At 36.8% G+C, this 13086-nt stretch overlaps 1 protein-coding gene across 1 annotated transcript; it reads right to left on the reverse strand.

Moving 5' to 3' along the window:
* Positions 1-7835: 7835 nt before the first annotated feature.
* On the reverse strand, positions 7836-12110 carry LOC113331758 (uncharacterized methyltransferase At1g78140, chloroplastic-like). Its single transcript, XM_026578401.1, has 8 exons — positions 11789-12110; positions 11457-11536; positions 10871-11011; positions 9878-9959; positions 9437-9630; positions 9163-9274; positions 8684-8791; positions 7836-8151 (listed from the first exon to the last, which is right to left on the reverse strand). Exons 1-8 carry the CDS (start codon positions 11963-11965, stop codon positions 8008-8010), a joined length of 1038 nt encoding a protein of 345 aa, XP_026434186.1. The 5' UTR covers positions 11966-12110; the 3' UTR covers positions 7836-8007.
* Between the last annotated feature and the right edge of the window lie 976 nt (positions 12111-13086).

Genomic DNA, 13086 nt, shown 5'->3' on the forward strand with positions numbered 1-13086 from the left:
GTTGTGGGTGAGATCAGCTAAGGGAATCAAGTGTGCAGTATCCTGCTGGGATTAGAGGCGTAGGAGTACAAATGTACCTTGGATCGGTGGGAGATTGATTGGGGTTCAACTATAATCCAGTCCGAAGTTAGTTTGAAGTAGGCTAGTGTCTGTAGCGGCTTAATATAGTGTGTATTCAATCTGGACTAGGTCCGGGGTTTTTCTGCATTTGCGGTTTCCTCGTCAACAAAATTTCTGGTGTATGTGTTATTTCTTTTCCGCATTATATTTTATATAATCGAAAAAATACAGGTTGTGCGTTCGTGATCATCAATTGGAAATCCAACCTTTGGTTGTTTATTGATATTAATTGATCCTTGGACATTGGTCTTTGGTACCGTCCAAGTAGTCTTTGTATTTGATAAAGACTCGCTATTGTTTTTAGCTTGAGTAAAAATCAAATCAAGAGAGAGATATTAACTCCTTGAGATATTATTATCTAGATTGAGTCTGACTGTCTAGTTGATTCTCTAGCAAAGTATTTCGGAGTTAGTCCATACAGATTGCTAAGCGAAATATTGGGTGGTGTTGTTAGACCCCCGCTTTTTGAATTGGTATCAGAGCAGGCAAACACGTTTAAGACCTAACAAGTCTGTGTTTGTAGCGATCTGACTCTATGGAAAGAAGTGTTATCTCTATTAACATACCACCAGTCCTCGATGGCTCAAACTATTTATGGTGGAAAGTTGTTATGCGCACTTTTCTTCAGTCGCGTGACTTCCAATCATGGATATGTGTTGTGAATGGCTATGAGACTCCCGTTGTTATGAAAAGAGATGTTGTTGTACCAAAAGATTTATGTATGTACAATACTGCCGAGTTAGTTGCTGCAAGACAAAACTCCGACGGGTTGAACGTCATCCTACATGCAGTTTCCCCAAACCTTAGACATCATGTGATCTCATGCACTACGTCTAAAGAAGCTTGGGATACTTTAGAAAGCGTATTTGAAGGTAACCCCAGTGAAAAGGAAGCTAGGCTTCGAAACCTTAATGCTGAATGGGAAGACCTTTCTATGGCAGAAGAAGATTCGTTCGACGATTTTTGTCACAAACTGTCTGAAATTGTTAATGCATCATGTGCATTGGGTAGGACATTTCCTGAAAAGGACATTTGATGAAAATCCTTCGATCGTTGCCATCCAGATACGAATCTAAAAGACATGCCATCGTTGAAGGAAATAACCTTAATACTCTTTCACGAAACACACTGGTCGGAAAAATTAGAATTTTCGATCGCAAATATATGGCAAGAGACGATCATCATTTGCTTGGAAACCGTGTCACCTCTCCTGATCATAAATCTTGTCATCCAAAATTGACGAAAGAGAAAAGTGAGAATTGCTTTATTTCTACGTTGTCTTTGTTTATACAAAAACTTAAGAAGATCCTCAGACGTAGTAAAAGAAAGTCTCAAAAGGAAACTTCTTTAGTCAATATAAAGGATAAGAATACCAAGAAGAACCGTACTAATGAAACTGGTCTTATGTGTGTTCAAGCCTCTTCGAAAAATCCTGAAACGAAGATAAGAGAGATAACTAAAGCATGGATGAATACTCTTGATTATTGTCCTGAGGAAATCTATGATTGCTCTCTCAGTCTTTTTACTGAAAATCATTCTCATGATTCCTTCGTGACATGTCCTCCTGTGTTGGATCAGCAAACCTCTCCTGATTTTGTGTTCACCTCAGGATCATCTTAGCACGTCAAATAAAAAAAAGTCCTTCCTGGCTAACCGTAGTATGCTGAAAACAAAAAGGAAGTCTACCTTTCATCAAAAGGTGTTTTCAAAAATGGTGCAGAATTTGCAAAGATTTGCAGTCAATTTTTCTAAAACTCTGATCACAATGGATAAGCAGAAACCTAGTGAAATGGGTGGTTTCTCTCTTTGCAAAGATTATACCAGTCCAATATTGGATTGGAGGCCTTATGGTCAGTAATCTTGTTGAAAAATAATTCTTGTGTTCTCTTCCTCTTATACAAGAATCATAATATACAAGGGGACTGTAAGATTTTTTTTTGTGCTTTTTCAGGTCTTGTTCGTGAACGACTTCAGCTTTTTTGATAACCAACTTCTGTTAGGATTTGGTAAAAAGGGTGTTTCTGGGAATTCTACACCTGTATTCCTTTTAAAAGGCTCTACCGCTTCAGCACTCTCATTTCATCCTCTCTATCATGTCCTCCTCTAGTCTTTCAAGTAAAGAAAGTGATGTATGGACAGTTCTATTTCCCTCAAAGAAGATTCGCTTCGATTCTTCTGACAATGAGATGTGTTATGACAAACATGTCTCTTTTTCTGATGAGAACCCTTTTGTCTCTCAGTTTGATAAGCTCTCTCTAACCATGAATCTCGTTTTGGAACAAGTTCGTGCTCTGAAAAATGAACTTGAAGTGTCTTCCAAAAAACTTGAGGAGAAAATGGATAGTCTTGAATCAAGGATTGACCTAATCGAAGATGAGCTTGAAGAATATAGGGAATACGGGAAGAATATTCAAGGTAAGTGAAATGATTGATAAGAAGTATAGATACCTAGTATGTCTTCTTTTTGGATTAGTTGGAAGAATAACTAGTGCTTTGAATAGCGATGATTGTGACTACACATAGCTATTTTTGTTTTCATCTTCTTATGTTAATTTTTAGGTTTATTGGTATTAAATTCTAAAAATTTGGAGGAGGATGTTTATTGCAGTATTTTAATGGTTTGTGATATTGCAATATTTTTATGAGATATATATTGTTTACGTCCGTAAACTTGAAGGTCCCATATTGCAGTCAAAAGTAAAGTCGTTCATGAATCGGTATTCGTATGGATGAAAGGACGAATGGACTTTTGACATATATAAAAGTTATGCCTATGCAGTCATGTATTTGATGGAAAATAGGATAAAATCTTTTGTTCAATAAGGATAAAGTCTATTATGTCGTTATGATGGAAAATAAAATAGATCCTTGTATGTTATCCACGGTATTGATCTTCATTGATCCATTTTATTATGTTTTACCGTGAAGGCTCCATTGTGTGTCTTATGTTGAGCACCTTACAGCTAAGTCGATTTACCTTGGATTTGTTGGTTGTTCCATAAGATGTTATATGTCGAGCATTAGGAACTAAATTAATCAACTAGTTTGGTTATTTAGTTAGTACTCTATAAGTCTTCCTTCTTATGTTGAGTACATGTACGGTTAAGGTTGTCATATTCTATGATGAACTTAGTCGGGGTTCCATAAGTTCTCTTATGTTGATCCCAAAATAATTAAATTAATTACTTCGGTGATTAGTTTGGTTGTTTGTATTCCAATTAGATTAATTATAGGTTCTCTTGTAATTAATCTAGTTGAGTTTTCATATATTCCACAAGTTCTTGTGTTGAGTATATGAAAGGCTACACTATCATGTTCTTTGGTTAATGTAGTCATATATTCCGTAAGGTTTTCCTTATGTTGAGTATTTGAACGGTTAAGTTAGTCATCTCCGTGTGATTGACTTAGTCGTAGCTCCGTGAGTTTACTTATGTTGAGCACTTTCAATTAAACTGATAACTTTTGTGGTTTAATTTAGTTGCGTATTCCAATTGAATTAATCATGGGTTTACTTGTGGTTAATTTGGTTGAGCTTTGGATATAGAAAATCATTCCTATGGTTTTTGGTGTCCAATAAAAAATCCTTCTTTTCTTTCGAAATTAAGGTCGCTCTTTTTGTTCTCTCGGGAATGACATCAAATGGGGGAGAGTTCTTTTGAACTTGTGTTTAATGGTAATATCTTGCGGGGAGTGCGGCTGTGGAATTTTATAGGGGTTATCTTGTATCTTAAAACTCCATGATGAATGTTGTTAGCTTCGGCTATTAGATTGCATCTAAATTCAGTTGGTATGTATTTTTCTTTTGGTCATGAAATGTCTCTTGTAGAAATTTCATTATGATCCCATTCTTGTACCCTTGCCAATTTTATTGACAAAAAGGGGGAGCAATATTGTAGTTCACACTACAAATACATATGGTTTTCGGATCATTGTGTAAGGGGGAGTAGTTTCCATGATCGAGATGGGGTATTGACTAAGGGGGAGTGATACATATCGCCGTAGTATTATTGTTAAAGTCGTGATACAATTGGACTTTGATGTTATATAATAATACTATGACATTGTATAATAATGATCGAGAATCTCGATTTCTCTCATTGTTATAGCTACGGATCTTCAACAACGACGGTGCTAAACTTACAACCTTTGGGATCATTGGAGTACTTGGAAGGACGAAGATTTCAAGGAACGTTGAAGATTAGACTATGGAATAGGAGCCAGTAAAGTTTATTTTTTTTGTATTCCATATGTATTAATAGTTTTGTCACTAAAATTGACAAAGGGGGAGATTGATAGAGCATAGCTCGGTCAACCTCGCATGCGTTGCTATCTCAAGCATGTTTGTCAATGTTAGTGATCAAAACTATAAGTTTTTCTTTCTAGCCTACATAGATAAGTCTCAGACTAGGATAGAAAAGTTTAGTTGAGATCAAGGATTTATGGCGATTCATCATACAACGACGAAGATCTATACAAGGAACCGTGGAACTTCATCAACAAAAAGGTATGTGGAGACTTGAACTTATCTATCATTCAAAAGTATATCTCTTCTATCTCCTACTTCTTATGAGACAAAAGTCGTATGCTATATAGAATAAATCATACACATTTGACATTTCGAGCTGAGCATTCATTGCTTATCTTTTATCTCGAAATCGTGTGTTGGTAAAGCGTTTCGCTTTGATCAAGTTTATCTTCCCCTAGTGACGAAAGTCGTGAAAAGTTTCAATCACTTTGAGAATTGCTCTGACGTGAATCGGTCTGTGAATAATGGCTACATAGCGTCCTCTGAGAATGTCTCAATGATTGAAATAAGAGTTTAGATTACATACCTTGTATTCCTTGAACCGAAGTTTTCGAACTTTGTTGATCAAGAGAAATCGGGAGGATTGTGGAATTGTCTTGCCAAGTCCGCGAACTGTCGGAAATTCTCGACCGAGAATTTCTGCTGGATTTTCCAAAACTCGTTTGTGTGCTAAGTCCGCGAAATCAGTCCGCGAACCCAGTCCGCGAAATGGCGGAAGTTCTCTTTCCGAGAATTTCTGCTGAGTTTGGAAAACTCAACCGATTAACTTAAGTCCGCGAACTTGTTTGTGAACTTAAGAGGTTATGATCTAAAGATGTGCTCTGAACATGAAACATTAAATTACTAAGGAATGCTTTATGCAAACCGTGGCTATAATGTTCATGAGCCGATTCAATCGAATCGAATCATCTTTGTTTCAATTGTGTCTTGTGTAGTTACATAATATCTCGTAGCAATTGAACAACTCTTTAACTAGTTCATTTGAGTCAATTGAACTAGTTATGGTGAAGAAGAACAAGGTTAATATGAAATGCTCATATGGTTAACCTTTTGGGTTACTATGTTGAATCAACATACACGTACACGTTTGGGTATGGTTTTCACGAACCCAGTAAACGTCTACCCAAGTGTGTGTGACAAGCTAAGTTTTCGATCTAACGGTTGAGAAATATTAGCTTGAATCTAAATCAGGTTTTCATCTAACGGTGAATAAGGATTGCTTTGCAACTAAGGCAAAACCTTGATTTGAAGGCTATATAAAGGAGACATCTAGGATTGTGCAAAACTAATCCCCACACGTCTGTGTGCTACTAGTGCGCCCGCTAGAGTCGATCTCCATTAACCTTTGATTTTATTCTCTAAAATCAGGTTAACGACTTAAAGACTTCATTGGGATTGTGAAGCCAGACCGATGCTACTTTATCGTAGTTGTGTGATCTGATCTTGCATCTTCTATCGTACGAGTACAATCGATTGATTGGCTTGATATCGTGAGAGTTCTCCGATAGGCAAGATAAAGAAGTCACAAATATCTTCGTCTCACTGTTTGTGATTCCTCGACAATCCTCTTGTGTAGTCAGGAAGGATTGTAGAGAGGTGATTGATTAATCTAGGTTGTTCTTCGGAAAATATAAGACCGAATTATCAATTGGTTCCTATTCACCTTGATTTCATATCAAAAGACGGAACAAAACCTAGGGTTTATCTGTGGGAGACAGATTTATCCTTTTATAGACTTTTCTGTGTGAGACAGACATGTTTATTATCAAGTCTGTGATTTTGGGTTACATCAACTCTTTGTTGTGGGTGAGATCAGCTAAGGGAATCAAGTGCGCAGCATCCTGCTGGGATCAGAGGCGTAGGAGTACAACTGTACCTTGGATCGGTGGTAGACTGATTGGGGTTCAACTATAGTCCAGTCCGAAGTTAGTTTGCAGTAGGCTAGTGTCTGTAGCGGCTTAATACAGTGTGTATTCAATCTGGACTAGGTCCCGGGGTTTTTCTGCATTTGCGGTTTCCTCGTTAACAAAATTTCTGGTGTCTGTGTTATTTCTTTTCCGCATTATATTTTATATAATTGAAATAATACAGGTTGTGCGTTCGTGATCATCAATTGAAAATCCAACCTTTGGTTGTTGATTGATATTGATTGATCCTTGTACATTGGTCTTTGATACCGTCCAAGTATTCCTTGTATTTGATAAAGACTCGCTGTTGTTTTTAGCTTGAGTAAAAATCAAATCAAGAGAGAGATATTAACTCCTTGAGATACTTTTATCTAGATTGAGTCTGACTGTCTAATTGATTCTCTAACAAAGTATTTCGGAGTTAGTCCATACAGATTGTTAAGCGAAATATTGGGTGGTATTGTTAGACCCCCGCTTTTTCAAGTTGTTTATGACTGTGTATCTAAAGGTAAAACTTGCTCGTAAGTTGTAAGCCGTATGTTCTGTCTATTCTAACAGGATTGATGAACCCCTTAGAAGCCCGTGATGGGTCCGGAACTGAATACAAATAATCGGTATCCTTGTGACACGTATGCCCCTATCATCATGCCCACTGTTAATCCCATAACGTGACTTCGATTTAAATCCTTCATCCAGGATTGGTGAACCCTTTGGCAACTGTTATGAGTCCGGGATTGAATGCGAATAACCAGTACCCTTATGAAACGTATTGTGGATTGATTACTTTCCGGGGACGGGAAACATTTTCGCTCTACATGGCTTTTCGGCAGTGGGAAGAAGAGGAAACGGTCAGTTTGCGCCACATCAGTCATCATTCATCACACTCACAACCAAAAGGAACCAACAACACGCCACGTGGTATGGAATGATGAGATATCTGGGACCCACAGTATGTTTGATATAGTAGGGACCATATATGAAAAGAGAAAAGCGACATTTCAACGCCCCACGATTGGGACTGCAAAGTGGAAACGACAGAGTTATTATGATGACGAATCTGTTGCTTGGTGAATGCCTGGTGATCCCTAACTATGAACGTTCTATCTCTATCTGTAGGATAACTGATTGAGCTTGAAGAATTTGGTACTGACGAAGAGAAGATTTAAAGAAGAAGAAAAACATAAGAAATTGTGTCTTCTTTTCTTTTCTTTTTGTATTTTTTTTTTTTGGAAAATCTAAAACTCAGAGAATACGTTTTTCTGACTAATCTCTACTCCATTTGTTGGTCACAAACAACACTCAAATTTTGATTAATTATGTAACTTATCACTCCGGGAAGTGCTATATTTTTGCTAAGAAAATAAAATTGTTTATGCATTTTGTTTGCCAGTACTAAGGGAGGGTCTCGAGGTGAAAGCTCCACGCGTAATTCAAACAAAATTTTGAGTTTCGATAGACAGAATTCTACAATAAGTGCAAACTCTCAATAGTGCACGTACAAGTACCTGAATAAGGAATATCTCTTTTTACTTGTTTTTGCAGGACCATTTACATTATATTAGGTTCACATCCACTCAATTTACATTATCTTTCTATAATTTTCTATTTACATCCCATCAATACATACAAGATGTTTCACATTTATCTCTTAAGCCGGAAACCTAAATTTTTTTTTTACCTCGGTTTGGTTGCTGAAAGCATGATAAACGACCCGTTTCTCACACACGTAAAATCCACAAGTCCACATGCTTTGCAGAGATCTTCTAGCTCCCTCTCGGATAAAAAGATGTTGCTGCTTACTGAGACTTGCCCTATATTCTGTTGCATGATGAAACACAGAGATCAATCGATAACCCAAATATTTAATCCAAAAAGTTAACAGAAAAATTCTAAACAATAACCGAACTCTTTATGTAGTATATTTCTCATGTGGAATTGTTGAGAGGATCAAGAAATGTGTATAAGAAGAGAGGTCGTCTTAGTTACAACTAATACATGGTTTCAACTTTGTTGACTCGTACGAATATTGGATAACAAGACCTCACCATGTCACTGTGGTTGGGCTTTATATAATAGTCAAGGTAACCATCTAACTGATTGTTTCACCAACTAATGGTGGACATGTCTAGTCTTCTAAACCCACTATACTTCTTTTTCAGAAATCTAACTCATTAATGCACAAGGAACACATAGTAGTGCTTAAGAGCCAACACAACCAGCATACATTAACCTTACGTAAAATTTAATCCTGAAAACCAAGCAAAATAATGTTCTGCACTATTATAGCTATTTCAAATTATACAGACTGTACTAAAAAAAAAGTTAAAGACTTAAAGTTGAATCAGGATACCTGACGCAGTATCCTCAAGAATGGAATAGCAGGAAAAAATCCATCTAAAATGAAGGTGGTAGCAACAAGCACGCCTCCAGGTCTTAGCACTCGACTTATTTCTGCTACCTATACAAGTGTAATGCACTACAAGAATCAGCGGAATGGAGAAAAGCTGGAATAACTTGATATGTATTTGCACAGCTGAAATAAAAAACTATGAAGTTTAATTTTAACTGGATAAGCATATATATGTTATTATGTTTGCAATGACATGTCTGTAGACCTAATTAAGTTGAGCATGAATACTCTTAATTTCCTATGGTAACAGAATAGGCGTACTAATAATGAGAATGAAGTTGGACATACGAAATTGAAACAAAAGGAATTCTTGTCATACGTAATGCTGCTGTCGTGATCAATAAGATTGATTAAATTGTACTAGAGCATTTTGAAATATCTGAAATCCAAAGCAGTTTTCATCGAAAAGTTTTGCTTACAGCCGCAGAGGGTGAAGGCCAACAGTGCAACGCAGCACCAGCATGCACAGCATCAACTGAACTCGAAACAAATGGGAGTCTAGATATGTCCGCTCTGACCAAGGTTAAGTTCCTGAAAGAGAAAGAAAAAAATAGTTAGATTAAACTCCTAATATCAAGGATAAATTTCAATGAAGATAGAAAATGTCTCGAAAATGTAGTTAAGATTTTTAGTAACTTTTTAGAGAGGAGACTATTATTAGATGAATCTATATGGAAAAGTTTCTAAACTTACTCAGTTGGGAAGCTTTTCTCCTGCGTAACAAAATCGGAGCACTGCCGGAGCATGTTCTCTGAAAAATCTAGAGCGACAACAAGAGAAAACAATCCGCTCTTAGCAAAACGCCTTGAAAACAATCCACTTCCACAACTGGCATCGATGATATTTCCACCTAATGTGGGTTTTAAGTATTTTTTAGCCATTTCAAACTGCAACCAAATAACCAAAAAGATAAGTAATAAAATCAGACCAGAACAAAGGATAGCATCACAGTAGGTACAGCCGTACAGGAAAAGGCAGAATCTAGACTACTTAAAGTAACAAATAGACAGATTTAATGCTTAAGAACACTTACAAGTGAAAGATAATCCTAGTAAAAAAAGCAAAGTGTGAATCTTGTTTGGACAAGACACAGCATAGCACCATCTAACAACAGTTAAATCAGCACTGAAGTACCTCTTTGTCAGGACCTGGGAACCCACCCCATACAAAATTTTGCCGCCATCCCCTCTCATAGAGAAATGATACCGAAGGAGTTCTGTTCAACCAAACCAAAACTTGTAACTTATAAAACATGTATAGCCATATCGGTTGAGCTAAATACAGACCAACTCCATGGAAACAAAAAAATGAAGTAAAAAAAATTCCTACATGTGCAAAACAGGACAAAAACCAATGCTTGGAATGGCTCTTGAAGGTCTATTTATCAATAAAGTTGCAAACACTAGCACATTATTTGGACGAGGTTTCCTGTATGAAAAGCTAATTAGTAATTATGATGATCCAAACATGTCTTTCTATAATCACCTAATGGTGTGTTGATATAGCTTAAAAAGAATATGCCTAACATTTTCATCAAGGGATAAGCATAACTTCTGCATATTGTACATAACAGGAAACTCCACTGTTCCTTCTCGTGCCCGCCAGATGTTAGGCGAAAATACGTATACGTCGGATTATAGAACCGTGACCTAGTGATCGACGGAATATCTATACAAGGAGCAGAAGGACAGAGATTGGTAGTGCACAGTGAGCATGCAAATGTAGTTGAAAGGAACTTATTATTCAAAACAAATGGACCATAATACTTCCAATTTCAAGTTGAGTAACACCTACCATACTCCTACAGGATGTTTATAGTACTCCTCTCTGGCCTAGTTTTAGTACTGCGTAAACCTTGTAGGATTCTAGAGTAGACCACGTAGATCCATCTATTTATACCATACATTGTTCTAGCGACTAACTCTCTGGAAAAGGAGTATTTTCAGTTTGAAAACGTAAAGTTAACTGTAATAACAAACCGATAACTAACCTTTCCACCCTACATCTGACCTACCACCCATCCCAATTCCCAGCAAGTCCCACCACAAACCCTAATGCTCCTGCTTAAGATTTCATGGAACTATAGAAGGAAGAGTTCTAAGAACCTCAATGAGTAAGATATCTAACCTGAATACTTCTGTTGAAACTGGCTTAGCTTCACTGTACTGCTTGGCGCCAATAGATACGGTCAAGTCAAGATACGTTCCATTGTTGAAGTACGCTTTTTTGCAAGTTGCACATTGAAAACTAGAGCTAGTTGTAGATTCTCTGTACCAAGTCATAGAATATCAACACAATTATGAATAGGATTTAATGATAAATCATAATCCCTATAAAGAGAACCAGAATATTCCGTTCACTAAACTTTCGGTGCCTTATACCTTCCACCCTTAATGTATTTCTGATATCGCCGTGAATTCATATAAAACAATTTGATAAGTGAACCATTGTAAAACAATTTGACAAGTGAGACATTAATATTAATGTGTATACTATTAACTTATCAAGAAAGACATCCCAGTACCAGACCCAAATTCAGATCAAATTACGGGATGGGTGCCAAAACCAATGCAATTCTTTACAGTTTTCTCGATCATTCTATAATGTAAGTTCCAGAAGTTCAATGATGTGGTGAGTGTGCTTGAGAAAGGAAGTAGAAAAGACAAATAAACAGCATAATTCTGGTGCAGTCGTCGTGATAAGAAGACCTTACACTTTCAATTGATTATAGCATATAGGACAAGCTAATATATTTTTCTCACTGTTTTCCACCTTTTCAGTTGAGGCATTTTCCTACACAGTTTTGCAATCTCAAGAAAATTAGATGTAAATTTTATAAAGTAAAAGAAACAATCACAGATAAAATTGCACAAAGAAGATTAAAATGTGTAATCACAAATGTAATTATAATCTGCTTCTGCAGGTTTACATAGAAATTAGGGCAAGTCATTTTTATCAAGGTTCGAGTAGATTAGATTCTAATAACACACTTATAAGTTATAATTCATAGAAAGAAACTACAGATTATCAGGAATTACTCATTACAGGTTCAATTTCAACGATAGTTGTTGATAAAGCTCGAATTGGTGTCCGAACTCTGACTATTGGTGTCAACTTTAACGGTTTTAATGAGCATATTCTTCGGCTACTCAAGCCTAGCAAACCTAGATGAGGATGACGGTGATGAAGAGCTGTTGATGCGTAACTCAGAACCATTGCCATGACCTTTGTTCTATATCTTTGTCTAAGGTTTAACGAGTTGTTTGATCTGGTGCTGATAAGAATGTCTACAAAGAGAGACGTTGCAGGTTAACAGTCACTTATTATCTTCTAATTTCTATTTCCAGTTGGTTTCCCCCTCGCTTGTTCCCAGTACTCCGTGTTGAAAAGACCAGGTGGTATTATCTCATTGTTAATCGTTAGGGGGCAAACAGATGATTTCCCTCCTGGTAAACTGACACTTGGGCTAATCCCTGTGGGCTAGATTGAGCCGCTAGATTGGTCAAAAAGTGTTGCAAATCAAAGAAAAAGTGTGGTTTAAAAGTTAACACTTGCACTTGTTAGTTCTCTCTCCTAGCATTTGCTCGCAGTTCAACTAGCAGCGAGATTGAAGCGCTGAACCAAAGGCTTTCAAAAAGTGACCTTAGCGCTGAATGGTTCAACTCACAAAAATCACACGGATCACAAATATCACAAAAGTTGATCTGACGACTGAACTTTAAAGCGTTGAATGGTTCAGCGCTCAAAAAGTGACCTTAGCGCTGAACGGTTTAGCGCTCACAAAAATCACATGGATCAAAAAAATCACAAAACTTAATCCGACGGCTGAAATTTAAAGCGCCGAACCAAACAGCGCTAGACAATGGTCCCAGATGACGTGGACTGCTAATCTAGCTGCTAGATTAGTCATCCCATATGACTTAGGAGGTTGCCCTAGCTGACGTGGATTGCCAATCTAGCTGCTAGATTAGAAGACCATAGGGGTTAGCCTTATACCAGTGGTATCATCTAAACAGAATACTCAAGTTTCCTCACTCTGGTCCCACCAAAATCTGACTTGGTTATTTTTTTATTTTTCTTTTGAAGGAACAAGATTACTTCTTGATTTCATTAAAATAATAAGAATTCGTGCATCATCTTCAAATAAATCAACCATGAAAAACATGAAAAAATAAAAAGATTAAATATCAAATACATGGATTTCAAAGATAAATCTAATGACGCCAGAGGAATGACTTGTGATTCAGTAATCTGCCATTTTGAATTGTCTTCTTCTTCAATAAGATTCAAGTGTCTCAATCGGGAGTAATTTGCAAAATATTGTTATCACAATCAATTTCGGT

Source organism: Papaver somniferum, unplaced genomic scaffold, assembly GCF_003573695.1.
Source record: "Papaver somniferum cultivar HN1 unplaced genomic scaffold, ASM357369v1 unplaced-scaffold_128, whole genome shotgun sequence".
Taxonomy (NCBI): Eukaryota; Viridiplantae; Streptophyta; class Magnoliopsida; order Ranunculales; family Papaveraceae; genus Papaver; species Papaver somniferum.

Bases quoted from the DNA above. Each gene is read 5' to 3' on its own strand.
- LOC113331758 (XM_026578401.1), bottom strand. From the start codon at position 11,965: ATGGCAATGGTTCTGAGTTACGCATCAACAGCTCTTCATCACCGTCAT. The intron at 9,275-9,436 runs GTAAGTTTAGAA...TTTCTCTTTCAG, and splicing joins GAGAAAAGCTTCCCAACTGA to GAACTTAACCTTGGTCAGAG. The intron at 8,792-9,162 runs GTAAGCAAAACT...ACACTTGTATAG, and splicing joins GGCCTTCACCCTCTGCGGCT to GTAGCAGAAATAAGTCGAGT.